The 25514-nt window shown below is 38.9% G+C and overlaps 2 protein-coding genes across 2 annotated transcripts; one reads left to right on the plus strand and one right to left on the minus strand.

Annotated features, from left to right (window-relative positions):
* Positions 1–1447: 1447 nt before the first annotated feature.
* LOC115752954 (heavy metal-associated isoprenylated plant protein 31-like) lies at positions 1448–5641 on the minus strand. Its single transcript, XM_030691388.2, has 4 exons — positions 5352–5641; positions 4221–4233; positions 2750–2825; positions 1448–1773 (listed from the first exon to the last, which is right to left on the minus strand). The coding sequence occupies exons 1-4, from the start codon at positions 5639–5641 to the stop codon at positions 1448–1450; spliced, it is 705 nt and encodes a 234-aa protein (XP_030547248.2).
* Positions 5642–20217: 14576 nt separating this feature from the next.
* Positions 20218–22815, plus strand: LOC115752955. The gene is made up of 2 exons (XM_030691389.2): positions 20218–20298; positions 22396–22815. The coding sequence occupies exons 1-2, from the start codon at positions 20218–20220 to the stop codon at positions 22813–22815; spliced, it is 501 nt and encodes a 166-aa protein (XP_030547249.2).
* Positions 22816–25514: the final 2699 nt, after the last annotated feature.

Consider the following 25514-nt stretch of genomic DNA (forward strand, 5'->3'; position numbering starts at 1 on the left):
ACAATCAAGCGACGCCTATCATTCTAGATCACGATCAGAATCAGTAAGGATCAATTGTGATTGGTTTCTTTATATATTTTTGTACTCATGTATTAAATGTACTGAAGATAAACAAAAGCAAATCAAGTCTTCTTCCCATCCGCCTATAATTTAATCCGAAAAATTGTCCACAAATTCTAAACATATTATATTTTGGCCAGCTGAGTTTTAAACTTTTTAATTATACTAATAGATATTTAACATTTTGACAATTTGCCAATTTAGTCATTCTAGCCAATTTTGGCTTGAATTCGCTAACGTGGATGCCGATCATCCTACGTGGTATGATCGACGTTAACGTGAAAATATTTTCAAATTAAAATTTTGAATTTATTATTATTATTATTATTATTATTATGAAAGGCGGGCAAGGGGGCCATTGGCCAAGGCTCGGTGCTTCGCGCTAGCTCTTGGGCATGTGTTACGACCCTCGCTAGCCACAAGGCGAGGGCCTAGTACCCTCGTTAGCGGCCGACGAGGATTGCAAGCCTTAGCCCAAATGTTAGCAAGAGTAACAAGCCCTCACCCAATTATGAGCAAGGGCCGCAACCCTTGCCAGCTATCAATAGGGGCTTTGTAGGCCTCGTCTAGACTTATCAAACAGGTGAGTTGGGTCATAAATGATCCGACCCAAATTGACTCATTTATCCATTTATAATCTATTTGTGCGTAGTACGAACTTCTTGATCCATACCAACCCGACTCATATAACGAAAACACTTCTATATTTAAGCAAATCTAAGAAAACTTATTCCAATATTTTTTTTTATATTACAAATCATTGCAGACAATTTATACAATTTTTTATAATTTAAAAATGATTTTATATATTTTTTATAATTTACAAAATATATGAAATTTTCATTTTATTTCTTTTAAAAAATTCGATTCTCTGAAGAAAAATAAAAAAAATCATATTAAAAAAAGAAAAATGTAAAAAAAGGTGGAGGTCTCTTAAATGGGTTGTAAGTGGATTGTAAATGGGTTCATTGTACAATTTACATATTTTGGTCTCTTTATTTTGTAAACCCATTATGCTGGTTTGCTAAGTTTGTTATGACTCATTTGAATGTTTGTGGGTTGTTAAATGGGTTTTGGACCTAATTTGAAAGGTCTTCGCCTACCCTTTGTCAGCCCTCAGCCAGTGGCCAGCCTTTCACAAAATAACAAGAAAAAAAAGAAAAATAATTACTAAGAAATTTAGAGAAATTCAAAAAATTTCTACTCAGCGTTGACTGTGTCATGCGAACTGCTAGCATCCTTATCGGTAGTTTCCGATCAAAATTAGCCTGAAAGACTAAATTAGCTCGTCACAAGATTTAGGACTCAATTGGCACGATTAAAATATTTAGGACTCAATTGGCACGGTACACCTAAGAAACATTTTTTTTTTCATTTTGCGTCCCCATCACATGATCGAGCAAGAACTGCCTGTATCATCACTATACATATACACGTCGTAACTAGCTTTCCCCATTAACTCGCCGTGCTTGTAGTGGCGGGTCATGTAAGTGGGTTGTGCATAGTGCGAGTTCGGCGGTGGTGAACGGCCATGGCTCATCTGATCATACTGGTAATGGTCGAAACTGTTGCAGTAAAGATGGGTGGTTTGGTGCTGCCAGGTTTGAGCTGATTTGCCGGTGTCCTTCTCCGCCAGGAGGACTTTGCGCTCGTCCACAAAACCTGCCACGGTCACTTTCTGCATGTCCAAGTTTATGTCTACATCCTGCACTCCTGCGCACAATTCAAGCACAGTTATTAGTTTCCGTGTAAATGATTGAATGAGAAGAAAATTTGATTCCCTAGCTTACTCCAGAACCTCAAACAAGTGTGCATAACAGATATGTTGGTCGACAACTTAAATGATTTAACCCAAGTAGGTAAGAGCAGTTGGTGAAGCGGCATAGTGTTCGGTCTGGGGAGGCAAGAAGTCTCGAGTTCGGACCCCTCTGTTGCCGGCCTTTTGGGCTATTCTCAAGTGTTGAGGACCTGTTCGACACTGCAGTTTTCTGTAACTATGGCGTCGGGGGATGAATTCGATTGCTAATTGGTGCCGGATATCCCGATTATTATGAAAAGGAAAAAAAAACTATTTGAAGGCCCTGTAAGATTTAAATTTTGGCGCAGGAAAACCTTTTCTCTAATCAGAGCAACGGAGGGTGGAGTTTCCTGCTTGTGTTTACCGTTGAAGAAAGATGAAAGGAATTTTATAGGATTGTTCCAGGTCTCTGACTCCATTGACCGAACAAAATGTAGATAGTCTGTCACCTATTATTAGTTGTTTATTCAGCTTAAAATAACTAGGATGCTTTTGTTGGAATGATGAATGATAAAACACTTAGTATTTTCGGTATTCTGTGACTAGTTGGGCGGACAGAAGACGACAACCCTAGCTAGTATGAGATCTAAAAGTTTAAGTTGTTAGGTAAAGACATAGTATATTAAATTATTCTATTACTCCCGCTCACGCTTAGCGTGATCTTTTTACCTAGTGCTAAGTGTGGAAATATTAAATTGAGAAGGCAAATAGAGCCTGGAAAAATCTAAACTCAGGACCTTCAACTTTAATGCCTTGTGAGATTTTGTACAACTACTACCAACTATTCTAAAGCTTTAGTTGTTAGATGAATGCATATTTAATTATTCTATGCAGAGTAAAATAGCAATGAACAAGCATGTGGAAGAGATTGTCGAGTGCCCGGAGACTTGCCTTCAAGCTTGTTGAGAGCACTCCTTATATTCTCCCCGCATCCTTGGAAATCCATGTTCACATGCGTCTCTACAATCTGTATCATGCGTGAAAGGAAATGCTTTTGATCAACGTGTCTGTACCTTTTACAGAGAGAGAGAGAGAGAGAGATTTTTCTCATCGTACAGTCATTTTTTGGGGAGTATGGAAGCAACTCCTGTTCTAGGAGCCGCTATTGAAATTGATATACGACTCCTCCTCTATTTATAGGAGTTTTGCGGGGGTATGCAAATTGTTACTTATATCGGGGAGAATATATGTGGGACGAGAGAAAGTCACAGAGGTTGATATCGAACAATATTATTTTTTCCATCATCACGACATTTTTGATAGGCAGAACTCTCTTTTTGGGCTATTTATTTTCTTTCAACTTGCGTCAAGACCGATTATCACGGATGGTGAGATCCACATTACTCGTCGACTCGGCTGGAGTGGGAATATCTAATACTGATGACATACAATTCTTATATAATTTGTTTTGGTGGATTGCTGATATAAGCTCGTAGGTATTGATATAATTTTATATGGTAAGTAGAGGTCTTGGACCGGCGTTTGTTCAGTCCATAACCAACGTTGTCCTCGAGTCACTATCCCGGTTCAATTTGGTTGTCCACATAGTTTAATGCTCTGGTACATTTAATCCCTCAGAAGCCGGGTGAGATCACTTCCCAAAAGCTATTGCTACAACTATGGAGAAAACCGCCTTTCATATTAGCTGTATCGAACAACCACTTAGTTTTAGTTAATCATGCATTAGGAAACACTGAGGTCCACGTTGAACTCCACTAAAAAAATTACAGAATTTTACAAAATTTTTGGATTGTATTGACTCTGGCTACCGTATCATTTAGGTTGATTTAATTAATTTGTTTGTAGATCATATATAAGGCTTTGTTCGTTTTGTGGAAAATAAATTTCAATTTTTTTTTTTTTGGATTTTCAGTATTCGGTTCATGGAACATAAATGAATAAAGTAAAAAAAGTTCCAACTCATGGAAAAAAATACAATCAAATCAAAGCGGGAAAAATGATTTCCTCTTTTTGAGAAAAGGAAAATATTTTCTCTCATCTTTCCTTCATCCAATATTTTGCATTCCTTTTTCTTTTAAGTTGTTTTTTTTTATTTTCTTTTTATTTTTTAAATTCAATTTTTTAACTCTAATTTTCCTTCTTCTTTTTTTTTTCTTTCCCCTTCTTCTTTGGGCGATTCCTAGAAAGGAAGATTCCTTCCGGTAGGACTAGTTCTAAAGTAGAAAGAATTTGGGTTGGTTATTGACCAACAAAAAGAATGGGAGAAAGATGCATAAAGAAGTGATGCTCTACAACTATGAGTGAGCGGTTTTAAGTTCTTTACGGGTTCTTCTTAGAACTTGGAGCCTACCTGTTTGAATAGGCTTCTCATTTTTTGGAACCTGGAACTTATGCTGCATACCTTGGAACCCACCCTGTCATAAGTTCCAGAGTCATTTCTAGGGTCTACCTAGTTTTCGTCTGTATTCTTGATTGAATGATTATAATGAATCATCATATTTAATGACAATCACTTGGCGCTACAATCCATCGACCACAACTCAAATTTATAAACTAGAAGAATATAAAACATTGAACAAATAAAAGTATTAGTCATAAATATAGTCGGAAATAGAATTTAAACTAGTAGCTCCAAATTATACACTCATTATCGTACGCCATAAAGTATAGCAGGATCGCATGAAGACATATACCAAGAAAAACACAAAAAATCTATTTTAGGATTCATGGTCCAAGTTCTAGGTTCTAGGTGGTGGCACCTAAAACTTGTGTTGGAATAAGTTTGTCATTTTTTGGAACATAGAACCAGCCCTACATGTTTGGGAACCTAGAATCGGACAGGTTCCCACAAGTTTCTATTCTAGGTTCTCGATTCTACCTTGGAACCATACTCACCCATATCGACAACAACACGTGAAAGGCCAGTCACGGACATATACTATATTTCTCGGAAACGAGCGAGGCCGATCCTCACCGGCCTCGAGCAAGGCCTCACGTCACCTTGCCAGATTTGGCGAGGCTAAACCTTGCTCGAGGTCGGCAAGTTGGAGCTTCACCAACCTCGAGTCGGGTCAAGTTTCTAAGGACTGAAGAAAAATGCAGAAGAAAAAGACAGTTCGACCAGTTCTTAAAAGAAAACCGCAAATATGACAAGAACCGTGAAAGGCCAGAATGGAAGATCAAGTGCACCAGAGAGCGCAATGATCCGTCTTGTTCGGGTCACAAGAAGAAAGTTCATTTCAAGAAATTTTCATTTGCGAAGCCACGCAGAAGCAAGTGGAAATTCCTCAGAAAGAAATCACGAAGTCATTCCGCAAAGCACCGCAAAAAACCCAAATCTGACGGATGCTATATTTGCAACAAGAAGGGTCACTTTGCAAAGAAATGCCCCCAAGCAAAAAAAACAGGCGGTTACATGATCCGGAAGATCTCTCAAAACACTGGGATTTCTCTCGGTGATGAAGACGTTGAATCCATCTTCTCCATTGAAGAAGAACCGTCTCCAGACACCTTGTGTGCCATTGAAACTTACTCTTCTGATTCGGACTCGGCCCCCGGAGATATTCTCTCCTTTTTTCCTCTTGCTGATTCTTTGAGAATCCACTCCCCAACATTCCATCCCCCACATTTTCCAGTCCAGCTCCACCTTCCGTAAATCACCAAATCCATCCAAGTCATTGCCTTAATTGATACTGGCGCAGCTGCATCCCCGCTAGATACCAAAATCCTCCCGGAAGAATACTGGACACCATATACCAGATATTTCCAAGCGGCTTCAGGAGAAACTTTTACTACCAAACTGCGTAGTAAACCTCTCACCATTCATATTCTTCCTGGCTGTGAAATCACCACCCAAATCCTTGGATGTCCATCTCATGATAAAGATCTCATCATTGGTTGGGATATTCTCTCTAAACTTCCACAGCTCAAGATTAACCCTAAGGGGTTAAAATTTCAAAAGAAGTTCCAGGAGTTTGTTGAAATCCAGAGACTCTTTCTCATTCAACCAGAAATCCTTGATCCCATTTATCAATCTCTTCTTTCTCATTGTTCAGAATCTCATCAGCAGTTTGCTCAGATTTGCTCCAACCCTCTTTGGCAAAATTCTGACTTTTTTGTCCAAATTCCCTTTAAGAAAAATGGAGAAATCAACCCTACCAAAGCAAGTCATTCGGGCATGAACCCGGACCACCTTGCTTTAGCACAAGTAGAATGCGCTCAGCTTCTTTCTCGGGGACTCATTGAGCCCTCCGATTCCCCTTGGGCATGTGAAGCCTTCTATGTCAATAAAAGAGCAGAACAAAATCGTGGAAAACTGCGGTTAGTCATAAATTACCAGCCTCTCAATCTGTTCATCCAAGATGACAAATTCCCTTTGCCCCATAAGAACTCTTTGTTCTCTAGCCTCGCCCAGGCCAAGATCTATTCCAAATTTGATCTTAAGGCGGGCTTCTGGCAATTAGGAATTCATCCTTCGGACTGATTCAAAACTGGTTTCTGCATTCCTAACCAGCACTTCCAATGGAAAGTCCTTCCCTTTGGACTTAAAACTGCTCCGTCCTTATTCCAAAAAGCCATGTGCAAAATTTTCCAACCCATCCTTGCTAATGCCCGGATCTACATTGATGATATCCTCTTGTTTTCCCATGATGAACATTCTCATGCCAAACTCCTTCAGCAATTTGCTGAAATTGTGCATACTCATGGCATCATGTTGTCACGTAAGAAGATGATCATAGCTCAACGAGAAATTGAATTTCTCGGCATGCGTTTGAAAAATGGAACCTATTGCCCAGGTCCACATATTGCGGAAGATCTCCAGAAATTCCCGGATGAAAACCTCTCAATTCACGAGATTCAATCCTTTTTAGGAATTGTCAATTATCTCGGAGATTTCATTCCAAAAATTTCCCGGATCCTTTCTCCTCTGCAAAAGATGTTGAAAAAGAATCCTCCTCCTTGGTCACAAAAACAAACCACTTCCATTAAAACTTTGAAGGAAATACTGCAAAATTTGCCCCCTCTCCAAATCCCTTCCACTGGAACCCGAATCCTTCGGACGGATGCCGGTGACAAACATTGGGCAGCCATCCTCCTTGAAGAAAATCAAGGTAAGCGAAGAATTTGTGCATACAAAAGTGGAAAGTTTTCAGCAACAGAAATGCACTATCACTCCACTTTCAAAGAAATTCTTGCAGTCAAAAATGGAATCAAAAAATTTGAATTTCATCTCATTGGTCATCATTTTCTAGTCGAAATGGACATGTCCTCTTTTCCTCGGATGCTCAAATTCAAGCAGAAGCAAGTTCCTCATCCTCAACTCTTGCGTTGGGCGGAATGGTTTTCTAAATACTCTTTCGATTCAAAACACATTTACGGAAAGAAAAATATTTTGGCTGATTTCTTTTCTAGGACAAAAGAACCATTCGAATCCATAAACATGTTTATCCGAAAAGAGTTTTCGGGATCCTTCAAAACCCAGAATATGCGTGAACACCGGTGGCCATCACACCAGTATCCACCTGATATTCCTCCACTCCTCAAACAGAATTCCCTCTCTGATAATTTTCACAGATTATTTTGGAATTATCACTATGTCATCTTTAAAGATTATGGCGGATTGTTCCTCAAACCAGGTCTCAATTGTGATTATCCGTTCATACATCCACTAAGATGGTCTTCTACCATCCCTTTCCCTTCTGATTTAAAATGGATGTTTTGGTTCATGTTTCATCTCTACCAAGTTGCCATAGAGTTCCCTTTAGACGAAATCATTAAGGTTTTGTCTGATTCTCTTTTTGGAAATTATCGGAACCATCCCCAGAAGTTCTTCCTTGATATTCTCACTTGGTTCCAACCCCTTCAAGCATGGAAACACTTGTTCATTCTTCAAAGACAAGTTGGTCGACCGGAACCTTGTAGACACACGGTTGTCCTTTTTCACCATCCCTGGTCATTCATCGGACCCTCGGGAGATAAAAGATCCAATGCTGCGAAAAAAGGCACTACCACCTTCAAGCCTGTCCTCCAAGATCAAGTCTTCAAGATCCACAAGACGTACTCCATAACTGTATTTGATATTCCCCATGAATACAGAGAACTCCAGCGAATACTATGTCAAGAGAATAAGGTTATACCACCCGAGATATGGCCTTACAGCTCAGCAAGTTACTCTTGGGATATACCCAGGACCCATCCTCATGTATTCGAAGCCCCAAGAGTACAAAAGCAATCAACCAAGCTCTTCCATGGACACAGATACTCGGTCCTTTGACCCATGGGGCGGACAGTTGTCACAAGATCCATACTGCTACCCACAACCCGTCATGCCGGACGTCCCGTCCTCATCCAGAAGCACCTCGGGCGTTCCACATGATCCGCACTTGGACCGGATCATTTCGGACTATGAAAAAGAGCAGTTATTGCGAGCCTACGGAAGTCAGAAAGATGGCCCTTCCGATTATGATGGACCGGACAGCTCTAACTCGGACGACGCCAATTATCATCCCGACCCGGACGGGAGACGATAATGCCACCTGCTCCATCGGACATGGCCACCTGCCCATCCATTTTCTCCATCCGACACCACCTGCTCCTCCAGACAAGGCCATGTGCTCCATCAGAAATCTAAGAAGAAGACGTCGTGTGTTTACCTACTCTCCCGCTCCACTTTGTAAAAGTGGTCAAACAAGGCAGCAGAGTTTGTTTGTTTGTGTTTGTCTGTAATAATGGCTTCCACCGAAGTCAATGTTGGTTGCGCGTGATTATCGAACCTCAATTATAGAGGTTCCTTTGTGTGTTCGCCTATAAAAGGCGTGTTTACCTCTGTATTGAGAGGAGGACTTCCTTTGTGAAATCCAAGTAAGATTTTGCTTCATAATGAGTTTCTAAAGACTTCCTCTTTTCTCTTCGACGAGATACTTCTATGCTAAAATGTCTCTACTTCTCTATTATGATGGTTGGTTTAGTATGCTCTCCACTTGCCACAAATTACGTAATCATCCGGAAAGTTTGTTAGATCCAATATTGGATTAAAGCGCGCGTAGAGTCCCGCGGGGCCTCTCTCCACTTGTTGATTAACTTCGCAAGTGAGCGCTGGATCTATCCAATGTTTGATCGGGATAAACCTATGGTGGTAATGGATAGTGGATCCTGTGGATCAGAAATCGATGTCTTAAAGGATTAGTTCCAAGAGCAAGATCTAGAGACTAACAGGCAGTCCCTTGAGTGGCCAGAGAGCCCGTGTGGGATAGCATACCTGTCTTAGGTCAAGTTCTTGCTTCCGCTCCTTTTGGTATCGAGAGGGCTACCATTGTGTAATATTATCCACTTTGGGCCGGAGCCCTCACGGCTTTAAAATGCGTCTTAAAGCAATGAGGGCTCCGACCCAAAGTGGACAATATTACACGGTGGTAGCCCCCCGGGTCCTTATAGAGCCTCCCCAAATCTAGCTTGGCAAGGCGAGGCCTCACTTGAGGCCGGAAGGCTCGAGCTCACCACCATGTGGCAAGGCTTGGCCCGACCCGCAATCGATAACCAGCAATTGGCCGAAGAAGAAGGGAAAAGGAAAAAAAATAAAAAGAAAAGAGAAATTTTCAATTTAAAAAAATGAAAAAGAGAAAAGCAAAATAAAAAAATAAAAAAGCTAAAATTAAAAACTATTAAAGGGAGTGCATGGAGGAAAATCAAGCCCGATTTTTCATATCAAACGACGGAAAATATTTTCTAGTTCATTTTCCGGTTTCACTCAAATGCTGGAAAATATTGTTATTTTCCTGAAAAATAACTTCATAAAAAATATTTTCCAAACACACCTTATTTTCTACGAAATGAATGGAGCCTAAATGTAGAGGGGGCCATTTGGGCCCGTGGGCCCGGAACCGGCCCGGAACCGGCCCGTTGACCGGGCCCACGGTTCCGAAACGGGAACCGCCCGTTGACGGGCCCACGGCCCGGAACCGGCCGGTTCGAACCGGCCGGTTCGGGCCGCAAAAAAAATAAAATAAAATAAAAGTGGGCCCCGGGGGAGAGAGCCCACGGCTCTGCGCCCGGGCCCCCCTCCCCCTCCCCCCGCGGCTTTGGGCCGTTGCCAACGTGCAACGGCCAATTTGGCCGTTGCTTTCTAATTTAAAAAAAAAAATAATAAAAAAAGAATGATTCTAGCCTATAAATGCATATGCTTCCCCTTTCATTTTTGTCACAAATTCTCTGAACAATCTCTCGAATTCTCTCCGAAATCCTCTCAAATCGCTCAAATTCTCCCAATTCTCTCAATCCCGACTCAATTCTCTCAATCGGATTTCCGATCAATTCTCTCAAAAATGGCAAGTGGAAGCAGAAATGCCGACAAGGGCAAGATGGCTATGGGAGATTCCGAGTATCCCTTTCATGAATACGATCCTCGTGAGTATGCAAGTTGGGAAGACGACGACGACGATAATATCAACTATGTCCCGATTCCGAACGTCGAGCACATCCCAACACAAGAAAGTCTTCATCCTCCCACTGGTGTCGAAGAAACGTCAACGGCAAATGAGCCGGAACGGAAGGGCCAAGATAATACATCGGACTTGTGGCTACACTTCGACAAGGTACGTGATGAAGTCGAAGGTAAGTATAATGTAAAATGTAAATATTGTTCGCAAACTTATAAATTCACGAAAGGAGACGGCTACAGAACATTCCGTCGGCATTTGACGAAAAAACATCCAACGCAAGCGGGGATCGACAATACGCAACAACAAATTTCCGGGTACGCCATTTCTAAGCCTCATCCTTTATTTCGTTTCATTGAAGCACTTTATAAACAAATATTAGGTGAATATGTTGCCCTTGATCATGCTCCGTTTAATACTGGTGAAAATTTTAATATGAAATATTTGATAAATACTGCGTTGGTTCCGCAAGCGCCAACTATTCCAAAAAATACTCTTAAACGTGAAGTTTTTCATCTTTATAAAAAAGGAAAAAAATTTTTAGGAAAATTTTTTGCGGAATTCAATGGACGTGTGCATATAGGTAGCGATATTTGGAGTGATCCTTGGCAAATTCATTCTTATATGGGTGTCACGTGTCATTGGATAGATGACAATTGGATGATTCAAAAAAGACTTATTGCATTCCGAGTTTTTGATGAAAGCCATTCGGCTCATAATATTTATAGAATAATTAGGCAAGTTTTAGAAGAATATAATTTAATAAATAAAGTATTTTCAATTGGTTTTGATAATGCCGCCGCAAATACCGCTTCTATTCCCGAATTAGAAAATATTTGCAAACCCACTTTTGGCGGACAATTTTTTCACATTAGATGTGCTCGTCATGTTTTAAATTTATGTGTACAAAATGGTTTATGAACTCTTGACACTTCTCTCGCCCCAATAAAAAGTGCAATTAAATTTTTATGGAGTCGTCCCCAATGTATGAAATCGTGGGGAAAATTTTATAAACAAAATGGGAGAAGGCCAAGAAGATTTCCAAAAGATATTCCGACTCGTTGGAATTCTACGTACGAGTTGCTTCGGCAAACTTTTGAATATAAAGATTTATTATGTATGTTTATTTCACAAAATATTCCCGAAATTACTTTACTTCCTCAACATTGGGACGTTTGCAAGAAAATTTTAGATATTTTGAAAATTTTTAATGATGCTACTAAGACTTTATCTGGTATTTATTATCCTACAACGCATTTATTTTTAATAGAGTGTGTTAATATTAGTAGTGTTTTTAGTGAATATGAAAAAGATACCGAATTAGGTCAAACTATTTTAGTAATGCGAGAAAAATGGTTGCATTATTATTTGCAAATTCCTCTTGTCTATTTAGTTGGTATTGTTTTTGATCCACGTATTAAATTAGACGGTTTACAAGATTATTTGAATGTGTATTATCATGATTGTTTACATTTGGATGATTCAATAGATATTTCAAATATATTAGGACATGTTAAAGAATCTATAGTAGCATTATATGGAGAATTTTGTAGTAGATATGGTTTAAGTGATTCTGGATCTTTACAATCTACTGCCTCACGTAGCGAAGGTGGTAGTTCACTTAGTAGAGGGTATAATATGCTTAAGAGTAGGCAAAAAAAACAAAAAGGGGCAACATGTAATATTTCTGAATTAGAAAAATATTTAACCACTCAATTTGAGTTTCGTGATGCGGAACATAGTACAGATTTCGAAATCCTGAAGTGGTGGAAGAGTCACCAAATCGAGTATCCAGTTCTCGCCCTCATCGCTCGTCAAATATTAGCAACCCCTTCTTCAACGGTTGCAGTTGAACAAACATTTAGTTCTGGAGGATTAATTTTGGACTCTCGCCGTTCAAGATTAAGCCCGGATTCTGTGGAAGCTCAAGCTTGTGTCGGCGATTGGACGAGGGCGAAATATCGACACCAAGAGTTAGATCGTGAACACGAATTTTTTAGCGATGATGTTGGAGATACCACCGCCACGGGTACCACAACGGGTAGCGACGATTGACGATGAGGTAAGTTGGGGTTCTCAAAGGTAAAAAGAACTACATGGGCTTTGATTCTTCTATCCCCAAGAAGATATGTAGGCCGCTTAATGATAATTCATTAAGTTCAAGCCCATTCCTTTTTTTTTTTTTTCCCATATTTTATTACAATGTACAATTTAATTGTATTTTATAATTTATAATTTATTATATTTATTTTATTATTTATTATTTTAAAAATTATTATTAAAAATGAATCGGAATGAACCGGAACCGGAACCGGCTCGGAACCGCCGGTTCCACCTTTTCGTGGAACCGGAACCGCCGGTTCTCGAACCAGAACCGGCGGTTCCACCGAACCGGCCGTGACTACCTAAATGCCATTTTGGCCCTGTTAAGTAGATTTACATAATCGAATACAAGCTCATAAGTCAGAAGTCAGAGATACAAGTGGCCGGAGATAAAACTATACATGTAATTCTCCTTTGTAGTAACTCACTAGCAAAATCCATCTTCATTTTCGGCCTTTCTAACAAGAGTGTTTATAAGATGTATCACATCTGCTATGTTTTTAATTTTACTATTTCATTAAGTGATGCTAATAATTTTGCATGATTATTGGAAATATAACGTTTTGACTGTTAAACTAATCTCTTTTCTTGGCAAATGAGTGCTTGGAAATGAATCCTACCGTCAATCCACGTTGTGCCGATGCGTTGAAACTGAATAATTAGCACGATAACACGATTCCATCTCTCTCTCCCTCTCTCTCCATGGCCCTGTGGTACAAATATTTAGGGCACAAGGCTTTATTTTCAATTTTTTTTTCATGGAATTTGATGATTTTTGGAGTAGGAAATGTAGATTGACCCCGGCAGGAAGTCAATAGTTACCATATACGCCTGAATATTGTCAATAAAAATGTAAAGTAGTTTAAGCCAAGTTTGCAAAATCTGACTCACGAAGTAATAGTAAGGATTCTTAAACATTGGGTTTCAAATGTGAGTCACCCGTTCTTTTTTTTTTTTTGGGTCAATAGACCATACTATCACTCATTTGCAGTTTGTTACATCATTTTATAATGAATTTTGTAGGTCACTTTTGAGATAACTAATGTAATTCCATCAAATGACACTATGGTTTTAGCTTGTCGGCACAAGATTATTGATTTTACAAAATGTGTTGCAACTAAAGTTAGGGACAGGTTTTTCACTCATATTTTCTTGATACCTAAATTTTAGCTATTCCATCTGGTCATCAATTCCGTAAGAAAATCAGATATCGACTCCGACCCTGGACAAAAATATCATTTACATGGTTGACATTTGCATTGCACGTAGAAGCTAGGTGATTGACATACATTAATGGGAGGGACGGCGAGTTTTTCAACCGCTTTAAAAAAGATTTTGGAGCAATTTGACCGGCGTGAGTTGGTAACAAGGGATCGAAAGACTCGGTCAAGATGGAGTTTGAATTTGAAAGTGACAGCAGATTAGGCCGACAAGCTTAAGAGGAAAAAACATGGGAAGTTTAAATCAAAAGAAGTCTGGTGAATCGAGGAGATTTTCTATAAGAATTTTAAGGGAAAACGTTGTGCCTGGTGGCGGCTTGCCGCTCGTCTACATCAGCCAAGCCACAATCAAGCCATCTTCCCACCGCGACTGGCATTTTCGTCGATCTGCCGGCAGCCGCGCCGCTATGTCCAATTTGCCAAGTCATTAAAATACAAAAAATGGTGGGTCGTGCTTTTTTCACTCTATTTCATAATACACTCCGTTTCACTATATTTTGAAGATTTTATCCTTCGTGGGTTCTATGTTTTTGGCATCCAAAGGTTCAAATGTGGTGCCCCTCCTTTTATTTGGTTTCTTTTTTATTTTTCTTACAGGTCCCACTCCTTTCTCTTCTCTTTGTGCCTAGTAGCGCTTTTTGGCACAAGACAACGGAAATGGCAATGGTAAACCACAATGGCTAGGGGTGAGCATGGTTCTAGGATAGAACCGAGAATCTGGAATTGGAACCTATAGGATCCGCTTTGGTTCCAGGTTCCAAGGTATGCGGGGTAGGTTCTAGGTTCCAAAAATTAAGGAACCTGTTCCAATGGGTAGGTTTCGGGTTCCACTACCTAAACCTAGAACCTAGAACCTGGATTCTGAAATAAATTTTTATATTTTTCTTGGTATATATTTTTACACAATCATACAATGTTCTATGGCATCCGATGATGAGTGTATAATTTGGAGCCAAACAATTTTTTAGGTTTCGGGTTTCAAAAATTGATAAACGTGTTCAAATGGATTGGTTTCGGGTTCTAAATGTAACCTGTACAGAGCCTAAAATCACTCATCTACTTTCTCTTAGATGTTGTAGCGTTCACTCTTATTTTGCTTAACTAAAAATGAAAAAATAAAAGAAATTGATAAGTTCTCGGGTACCTTGGAACCGACCCTAGAACCTGTCATAGGGTAGGTTCCGGGTTCTAAGGTATGACGGGTAGGTTCCAGGTTCCAAGGTGTGACGGGTAGGTTCCGGGTTCCAAAAAATGAGGAATGCGTTCCGACGGGTAGGTTCCGGGTTCCAAGTGGAACCCGTAAGGAACCTGGAACTGCTCACCCCTAACAATGGCCAAGAAAAAGAAGACAATATGCCGCATCGAACCAATTGGAGCATCAGCACCTCCAATCAATCAATGCCACCATGGCCATCCATCCACCAGCTTCCTTTGTAGCAAGCTATGCCGCTACCACTCTCCTCCACCACCTCGACGCCCACCTTTTCGACCCACAGCCCACCCTCTCTCCCCGGTCCTCGCTGACACCGTGAATGGTCAGGTCGTCGTGCTCGCGGGTGGAGAGGCTTTCCCCGTTGGGCTGGCTTCGGGGGCTGCCCTCAATGGGGGAGCCTCATGCCTCACATGCTGAGCTCCCTCTCTCTCAAATTTGGAGCTCTGTCACCGCTCTCCACAACAATTCTCACCATCACCAATGAAGCAATTAGAGTATGCTAATCCAATTTAGACTTGGATGGTTTCTATTATTGTTGTTGTTGTTGTTGTTAGTTCTTCAATTAATTAGGGAAATAGAGAATGAGGTGAAAACAAAGGAGGGGTGGTTTGTGTCTGTCTCGGTAGTCGTCTCTTGGGCTGTATTTAAACTAAAACTGGGTGCAATGAATGATGGCATATCCAAAGTGTCATGTGTTGCTCTCGATGCATCCATTCAGTTTGTTTCTCATTGTTGCCTAGCAACAAGGAAAAAGACTATGAATGCATGTGAGATACCATAGAGAAGTAACTACGAAGAAGGATCGGGATCCACAAGGAAAAAAATCGGGCATTGTCAAAAAAGTCCTAAACCTTTCGCACTTTTGCCAATTCATTCCTAAACCTTTTAAGTTTGCTGATTTAGTCCTAAACTTTTTTACCTTTTGCCGATTCAGTCCTATTAGTAGGGAATCACCGACATGGAAGCCGGTCGTCTTACGCGGCACGACCGGCGTTAGCGTGGAGAAATTTTAATTATTCTTTAATAATTTTATAGAAGAAATTCTAATTTTTTTTTTATTTTTTCCTTTTTATTTTTTTTTTCTGATTCGGGGTTCAAGGCCGCGCGGCCCCTCCCTCGGTTTAGGGCTAGCGGGGGTTGTCCGCCCTTGGGCGGCCCCCGGGCAAGGCAAGCGGCCCTAGCTGGCTCTGAAATGGCGAGGCCGCCAGCCTTGAACCCCGAATCTGGAAAGGAGGAAAAAATAAAAATTAGAATTTCTTCTATAAAATTATTAAAGAATTATTATAATTTATCCACGTCAGCGCCAACGGTTCCACGTTAGCATTTTTCGGGCAATAGGATTGAATCGACAAACGTATAGGACTGAATTGCAAAAGTGCGAAAGGTTTAAGACTTTTTTGACAACTTTTCGAAAAAAAAAAAGAACAAACAAAAGGTGAGGCACTGCATTTGATGCCTAAATTGTGAGATCCTCAAAAGATAAAATCACCAAAATACTGCAAAATGGAGTGTATTAGTGAAAGAGGGGTGGAAAAAGCGCGGCCCAAAGATTGCATTGCATTTAGTTCAAGATTCCATATTTAGGATTTCGCATTTAGGTGTACTAGAATTGGTAATTAGGCTAAAACTTAGTAATTTCATATAAGGGGTTAGTAAATCAAAGGCCTCGTTGAGCAAGGCAAATAAATATGGGTATATCATTAGAAAAGTTGGTTATTGTTGACACCTAAATTTTGATTTTTTATTAAATTATTCATTTCAAGCATAAAATGAGAATTAGTTATAGTTCTCACCAAAAATTAATTCCCCATGCATTGCATATTTATCAGTCATGTAGAGCTTAATTGAACATAGCAACTGGACCAAACTTAGTCTGAAATTTTCGACTAAGGCTAGAGAGTGTGCCGAAAATTCTAAGAGGGCTTGAGCCTATTTTCAAGTTTAATTCAGCTCACTTTGCTCGCCTAATTGTTAAAGGCTTTTAATTAATTATTCATTTAATTAATTAAAGCCCAATTTGAGTCCGAGAATGCATAATCAAGCCCACAAGAGCATGAAATTGGGCTAGCCCATGACAACCCCTCTTGTGGCCAAAATTATTGAGGAGTTTTAATGAGATCGGACTCTCGAAAATCAGAATTTTTAATCCGACGGTCGATGATGAGTCCTACTTCAACTAGGACTAGAAAACCCTTAGTCTATAAATAGAGTGCTAAGCCTAGGGTTTAAGGGGAGGCCACATAATTTTACATACACGGCAGAATAGGGGGCCAATTGATACATGGCCAGAGAGCTTCACTAGGAGGTCGACACCAAAAAGATAGAAAACGAGAGAAGCTGCTGGAGAGGGTGAGAAGCAAGATTTCTTTCCACGTTTTTTCTTTTTTTGCAGGTTCTTAGGCCATCCATGGACAACATCAGACACGGCAAAAGAGAACCAAAACATGAAGAGGAAATAAGACAAGTGCGTGGCAACAGAGGAGCATGATTAGTGAAGGAAATTCCAGAATTTATGCTTCTTATTTCTCTCCCAGCTGTTGCGTTTGGTTCTCGTCCTTTTCTCGTTCTTTTTTCCACAGATTAAATCAAACCCACACTGAAGAGTCCTTGCTTCAGCTGCCGCCGTCTCACATTCTAGCTCAGCCCTGCCGATTCAAGCTCACGTTCTGTCGCTGCTCGGTCCGAGTTTGCTTTGCTGTTCGTCCAAGTTTTTGTTGGCCAATTCGATCTGGTTTTGCAGCTGTTCCACCCCCTGATCCATCGCTGTTTGGTATTGTTTCACGTGCTGTTTGGTCCCTGAGTTGCTGCTACTTTGGAGGCTGATTTCGCTGATGTTTGGCGCCGATCGAGCTGCTGTTTGGGGCTGTTCAGGCTGCTGTTTGCTGTTGTTCGAGCTGCAGTTTGGTGTTTATTTTTGCTACTGATTGTTGTCGATTTAACTGCTGTCCAGAGGCATTTTGCTGCTGTTTGGAATCCAAAACAACCCCGTTTTTGGACGATTTTGCTTATTAAACAGTGCAGTTTTTCTTCTGCAGGATTTACGGTGATCTACCTATTGTTTTGTGGAAGATTTCCTTTTTAGTTTTTCAGCCAATTGGTGATCAAATTATTGATGCAAATTGAGCCTTGTTGAAGCCACAAAAATTGCCTTTGCCGAAGTCCTTAACGCGTGCGGAATTCTCTAGATCAAGCCAATCATCTGAGCTTGGTGCGCAATTTTCAAGCAAGGTTTGAATTAGGAAATTCCAATTCGCAAGATAAGGTAAAATTCTACTCTTAGATATCAAAGTTATCTTGTTTGAATTTGTCCGGATTACTTGATATTACCCGTAAGGATTTTTGCTTAAATTGGAAAATTGGAATCTTGAGCAAATCTTGTGGATATTATGCCTATCTCTAGAATATTTGACATCTTTGGTTGCTCTATTTAAAATTTCCGAATCCTAAGCATATTGGATAAGATCCGTATCTCGCTTGGGAATTCTGAATATATCTTTAAAATTCGAGGAATTATCTAAAAAATTTCAGATCTCGAGAGATAATTTTTTTTGAATTAAAAGATATCAATCCTTTGTGGATAGGAGCTTATTTCCTTGAAAATTCCGGAATCCTCTAAGGATTTCCGAAAATTCAATAAATATTTGAACATTTTTAAACAAAATTGCCTATAATATATGCTCCATTGTGCCCGACCCTTCGGAATATTAAATTGCAAGTCTTAACCATGATCTTATGGGGTGGGATGGCAATTTAGTATAAGATTTCGTATTCTGCCCTTTGGCGAGAAGGGACGTTGTTATCTTATACCACTATCCGCATACTAGCTCGAATCCCCGAGAATGTAGCGAATAAAATTTTGTCTGAGCCCGGATCTTCGGGAATGGGAAGATTTATCGGAAAATCGGATTTAAAGATATATTATGGGCATTTTTGTTTAATTTTGTTCAAATTCATCTGGTTCAATTCAAAAATTCGAAAAAATAAAAAAAATGGAAAATCCAAAAAAATAAAAAAAAATGAAAAAATCCGAAAATAAAAAAAATGGAAATCAAAATCACAAATCATCAATCAGGAAAAGGCATTTCCATGAAATTTGGTACCGAAAGGGTGTTAATTAAAAATTAACATAATCAAGTCCCCGAACCCTAAATCTTTGGTTGGCGGAAAATAAAGTATTCTCCCGTACTTTATTTAGGTATCTAATCTACCTACCAAAAAAGATTAGTGGTGGCTCCTAAATGAAAAATTAAACCTAAGTTGCGAATTGGTAGGGCTTGGGAGAGTTCATATTAGGTTAGTTAATTCATCTAATTAACCTAATAATCCATTAACCTAAATGAACTTTTAGGTCACGACAGTTATTAAAAGAACAAATAAACTTAATTATGTAACTCAAACGAGACCTCCTAAGGGGAAAAATTGTTGATAAATGAACTGGAGAAAAATTGGTCAGTCACTCTAATTAAGGTGTATAAGTTTAAAATGTTGATAAATTTAATGTGTTGCTAAGAAATGCAAAAAAAAGTTTACGAACAATAAACAAGTTGGAAAATTAAAAGAGTAAAATAAACAGTGAATAACTCAAACTAGAGTTTGTTATTCAAATTTTACGTGCTGATGTAGAGAAGTTCGTGAGTCGAACTAATTTAGGTTGGTAATCTCCAAAAGAATTAATAAATGCAAGGAGTTGCAAATCAAGACAAGTAAAAGTTGATAATTTAGCATGAAGGATGATAAAACATTAAAAAAACCAACTAAATGTTAGTGAATCACTCATATTTGAGTTGATGATAAAAAAATTCGTAGTTTAATCTAACTGAAGTGGGTTAATCACTCTGGCTTATGTTGGTTTTCAGTATAAGAGTTTATAAACTTCAGGCATTAGTTTCAGTTATGTAAATAAAAGTAGGTAAAATTGTGCGAAAATTACTAATTTGTATATTTTAAATAAGTTAGTTTCATAAAATCATTGATAAGTATCAATAATTTGCAAGAAAATGGTCATCGATCAATTTTTTTTACCAGATACTTACCAAATCTACCCTCGGCGTGGAAATATTTTGATTTGTTTGGGCATGGAACAAGCTGAACTTAAAGGGGACAAGAACAACAAGAGTACCATTACTTTCATACGACACTCACTTAAGTGCCATAACTTTTTTTTTAAGTGCCACAAATTTAAAAGATCAATCACTTAAGTGCCATTGGTGATTTGCCTTGCTAGAAATTCAACGTGGATGCCAAAAAATCTAACATAGACAATTTTATTAATTTTTTTGAATTTTTTATTTAAGTTTTCTTTTTTTTTTTTCTTCGGTTGATGAGGGTCACCGGCATCCCACCTCGGCCGCAAAGGCCTTGTCTAGACTAGGAGAGGTGGCCGCCGAGGCCGCGAAGGCCCCGGGTGAGGCCATCGCGGCAACGGCCATGGCCGGCGAGGCCGCGGAGGCCTTGGACGAGAGCTTCGCGGGGTCACCAGCCGTGGATGAGGCCGTCGCGGTCGACAAGGTGACTCTCACCGGTATAGAAAAATAATAAAGAAAAAAAAAGAATGCAAAATTCAAAATAACAATCAAATAATAGTAATAATCCATATGGCACTTTTGTTTATTATAAAATATTCCACCTTGGATGAAAAATTACGTAATACATTCACGAAGTACTATTTACTAGAGAGGGCACTCAAATAATCGATTGTACTCCGATGTAACACTTAAATGAAAAGAAAAAGTAAACGAAAAGAAAGTTATGGCACTTGAATGAGCGCTGCATAAAAATTATAGCACTCATGTTGTTCTTGTCCTGAACTTGAAGTCATGTCATCTCCTTCTCATCATAACATCATCTCCCTCTTGCTATCTCCTCAATAGGAGAGAGAGAGAGAGAGAGAGAGAGAGAGAGAGAGAGAGAGAGAGAGAGAGAGAGAGAGAGAGAGAGAGAGAGAGATCTCGAAGCACAAGAACAAAGAGAAACTCCAAAATTTATGACTTGTAAATGAGACGAGCAAGAACTGAAAAACATAAGTGACATATACATTGTCTCAAAATCGTACATAACTCTGAAGCACCCGAAGAAAGATATAACAACTCAAAGTAATTAGATAAAGAATTATGGGGGCAAAACCAATGCTCTAAATTGAAGCAAATTGAGAAAAGTGCCCCAAACTTATGGGGAAAAAAGTGGGTTTTTAAGATTGAACATCCAAGATAGAGACACGTTATGATGTTATTCATGAGTAAGATTCATTCCCAAGTAGTCATCATATTGAAATGCCAACTCAAAATGCTCATTTTAGAGGCTTGGATCACGTGAAACAGACGCGTGTCGTCGACAATGGGCATGGGCCCAAAAACCATTGTGCCTCAATGAGGAGGCCTTTTCAATCTAAAGCGATGATCCGACAAAATAATGATACTCGAATTCTTGCTTCAAGGACGTCTGGTCAATTTTTGCCTATTAACCCTTCTGCAATTGTATCGACGGAAGAGGGAGAGAGATAGAGCGGTCCATAGATAGGGTTGATTTTAGTCAGGGCGATTAGTTGTGAACTGATAGTGAAAGATCTCTTACGGGTCTCATGTAGGAACACCCAACCCTTTGCACGCATACACTGATAGATCTTCATTTGGTACGTTGGTTGGAAGTAGACATGTCAAAATGGGACATAATCATATTTCTTAACATATATACGATCAGCTAAACCTGCTGGTGGAGGAAGACCTCCTAGGGATAAGAGACTTAGGGCTAAAGATAGAGCCATAAATGAGTCATAAATTGATTTAAAAAAATTATAGGCACTAAATGCACCATGAATGAGACATAAACGATTTACGACTTACTTAAATCAATCCATGACTATCTTTTCATTCTCTCTCATCCTCGCTCAATCTCGCACTCATTCACTCTGCGCTCTCACCTTAATTTGAGTATGGGCTTTCCTAAATTGGGTTAAATGTGAAAGTGTTTTAGAAACATAGATCCAATCGGGTATGGGTCACTGGATTTACTTTACATGGAAATTGGCAGGACCAACCCGACCCGACACACCCGTTTGATAGGTCTAGTTGACAGTGTAAATTGTTGTACCGGCACACATATGTACTTGTCAATATTAGGAAATGCGTTCATTTCATTTGCAAGTCAAAAGTCCCATAATATATTTGCATGTGTAGTAAGTATTTTATTGCGGCGATAATTATAGCAAACGCCCTACCTTCTTGTCATAGTCTCCAATGTTCAATGTCATAGTTTTGAACACCATTGGCGCACGAATTGATCTATCTTAAGAAGCTCGATTCTTCCGCTTTCATTATTTTTTTTCGTTTGCTTACCTATTCCTGCACTCCTATATTCATGTCCACGTTATGCACTATTTAGTTAAAACAATCATGTCATTTTAGGAAGTGAACAAGAGGCCCGTTAATTAAAGCCAAACCCTAGCCTTGGTGGTGAATACGAAGCACACTCCTTTGGTTTCTCCCCTACATTTGTCGCATACGCAAAACTCAACCACCATATAAACCCTATCCCATCCATTCGAATGCACACAAGCCTCTCATTCCCTCACATTTAACACCCAGCAAAACCTATTTTCTAACCTTTAAGAATCCATCCATGGCGGAGAAAGAAGGAGGAATCGTCAAGAAAGGCCACGAGGAAGGCATGAAGATGGCGGTCTCGATCCTCGCCGAGTTCGAGCTACCACTCGGCCTTCTCCCCCTTGCCGAAGTAGTTGAGGTCGGGTTTGTGCGCAGCACGGGGTACATGTGGATTGTGCAGAGGAAGAAAGTGGAGCACACGTTCAAGATGGTGAGCAAGCTCGTGAGCTACGACTCCGAAATCACCGGCTATGTCGAGAAGAAGAGGATCAAGAAGCTCAAGGGCGTCAAGGCCAAGGAGCTCATGCTCTGGCCCCCTGTGAACGAGATCACTGTCGATGACCCGCCAACCGGGAAAGTCCACTTCAAGAGCCTGGCTGGGATCACCAAGACCTTCCCAGTCGAGGCATTTGCTGCCGGGCAGTGAAGAGATCGGTTCGAGTTTCGAGCACGGAGTTGCATCACACAACTCATTGTCATAGAAGAAGAAAGAGACAAGCACGAGCCCATGGGAGGCCATATATTTCCTATAACTGTTTCAAGTTTGGTTTCTGTTATGTTCTGCCTATTTCTCTTATCAAGGACTTTGATTAGTGTTCGTAACGACTTTGGTTAATGCACGTTCTCATTTCAGTTAATTAGATTGGTAGAAACGATGGTGCCGCTACTTATGTCTATTTATCAGTTCCTGAAGATGGTGTCTATATGTTAATATCAACGACCAAATCTACCGAAAAAGTCTTGTGCTCTAGTCCATGTTTCGTGGGGAGCTAGGGCTTTCTTCAACAAATACATTTCTTATCTCAAATATGAACAGAATTCTATTTGTTTCCATGGTTAAAAATTACAGGTGACTTTTTTTGGGGTAACTTATTCGTTACTTATCAGCACTTTGTGGAATTGTCAATAACTTCTATTTGCATAATTTATTAAGACTTCAAATTTACCACCAATTGTATGGAATTACCAAACTAAATTAGAGTTACCTACCAACTTTTGTCAAATGAAATTACTCAGTAGTTTTGTGTTAGTATCTTGTATTTAAATTACTTACCCACTTTGAATTATTTTTATTCAGTTTACCAATTAGTCTAGTGGTTACCAACTTTTAATTGCCTAGGTTGCCCCTTACTTTTTACTAACCCTTTCCAAAGTATACTAACATGAATTAGCATGGATCATCAAATTTACTCCCGTTACATTAGAGGTTACCAACTCTCATTTAAGTAACATGCCAATGGCAATCTGGTTCTTATTTAATTTGCCTACATCTCATAGCAATGCTTTAAATTTACCAACTCTTTGTTGAAATTGCAACCATTAATTGATTAATTTACCAACTTTTCTACAATTAAGTACTTAGTGTTGGATTACATATTCTCGTTCGAGATACTTAGTAAGATTTTTTTATCTTGTAATTGCCAAATTTATTGGTGACTTAGGAGAAAAGTTGGTAATAGTTGGTGAGCAACTAAAAACATGAAAATGGTAAGTAAGGTAATAAAAGTGGTAACACAATAGAAAACTATAATAATTTAATAAAAAAATAAACAAACTTTAGTAAACAACTCAAATGAGAGTTGGTAACCCAAAACTAATTGGTAATTCAATTGAGACACAAAAAAAAAAGTTAGTAATTTCATGTAATAGGTTGTTGATTTAAGCCGCTTGTAAGGTAAAGAAAAGTTTGTAAATGAAAAGAAAACTATTTTCAAAGAAACATTGCAAAGAATCAAATGAAAGTTGGTAACCCAAAAGTAATTAGCAACTGAATTGGAGAAAGGTTAGTAACTCACATTTATTAAGCTTGGAGAGCATAGGTAAATAAAAGATAAGGGAAGTTTGTCAGACAAAAGGTAAATTTAAAATGACCAAATCAACATTGGCAACTCACTCAAATAAAAGCCGGCGAGGCAAAATTTGTTGGTAGCTCAATTGGAAATCACTTGAACAATGCATGATAAATTCTTAAGGAGACGGTATGTTCAAATTTTTCATAAGCCAAGCAAATGAAAGTTCATAAAAAATATGAAAGTTGGTAACTACAAATGGTTGGAAAGTAACTCAAAGGAAAGTTGCTAACCTATAAGTAAATTAAGATAGTACGTTCCTATGTGAAGAGTTGGTAATATATTAAGGACATTGGTAAGCAAGACAAATAAAAATTGGTGACTTAGGAGGAAAGTTGATAATAGTTGATAAACATGAAAATGGTAAGTAAGGCAAATAAAAGTTGTTACTCAATAGAAAACTAGAAAATTTTAATAAAAGACAAAAAAAACACTAGTAAGCGACTCAAATGAGAGTTGGTAACCCAAAACTAGTTGGTAATTCAATCGAGACACAAGTAAAAGGTAGTAATTTCATGTAATAGGTTGAAGATTTAAGCTGCTTGTAAGGTAAAGAAAAGTCTATAAATGAAAAGAAACTATTTTCATAGAAACATCGTAGAGAATCAAATGAAAGTTGGTAACCTAAATAGTTGGCAACTGAATCGGAGAAAGGTTAGTTATTCACATATATAAAGTTTCAAAAGCATAGGTAAATAAAAGATAAGAGAAGTTCGTCAGGCAAAAGGTGAATTTAAAATGACCAAATCAACGTTGGCAACTCAATTAAATAAAGCTGATGAGGCAAAACTTGTTGGTAGCTCAATCGGAAATCACTCTAACTATGAATGACAAAATTTTTAAGAAGCTGGTAAGTTCAAAATTTTCATAAACCGGGCAAATGGAAGTTCACCAAAAAAATTTTGCAAGTTTGTAAGTATAAATGGTTGGTAAGTAACTCAAAGGAAAGTTGCTGACCTATAAGTAAATTAAGATAGTAAGTTCCTATATGAAGAGTTGGTATTATATTAAGGACATTGTTAAGCAAGACGAACAAAAATTGATGACTTCAGAGAAAAGTTGATAATAGTTGGTGAATAACCACCCGGCAACCTTCGCTAGCCGCAATTGGAAAAAGGAAAAAAAACAAAAACGAAAGTGATTTTTGGCTCAAATTGGCAAGAAAGAAACTATTAACAATTTGTCACAAGGTTTAGGACTAAATTGACAAAATGAAAAGGTTTATGATTGAATTTGCATCCCTAAAATAATGCTTAAGACTTCTTTGGCGATCGAC

Source organism: Rhodamnia argentea, chromosome 9 (genome assembly GCF_020921035.1).
Source record: "Rhodamnia argentea isolate NSW1041297 chromosome 9, ASM2092103v1, whole genome shotgun sequence".
NCBI classification, from domain to species: Eukaryota; Viridiplantae; Streptophyta; class Magnoliopsida; order Myrtales; family Myrtaceae; genus Rhodamnia; species Rhodamnia argentea.

What these genes read in the sequence shown, in the direction of transcription:
- LOC115752954 (XM_030691388.2), bottom strand. Translation starts at nt 5,641, where the DNA reads ATGGTGAGAGGTTTACTACGCAGTTTGGTAGTAAAAGTTTCTCCTGAA. An exon ending in TGCTCTCAACAAGCTTGAAG is followed by an intron (nt 1,774 to 2,749) that starts GCAAGTCTCCGG and finishes AATTGTGCGCAG; the next exon opens with GAGTGCAGGATGTAGACATA.
- LOC115752955 (XM_030691389.2), top strand. Translation starts at nt 20,218, where the DNA reads ATGGCCGGCGAGGCCGCGGAGGCCTTGGACGAGAGCTTCGCGGGGTCA. An exon ending in AGGCCGTCGCGGTCGACAAG is followed by an intron (nt 20,299 to 22,395) that starts GTGACTCTCACC and finishes CTAACCTTTAAG; the next exon opens with AATCCATCCATGGCGGAGAA.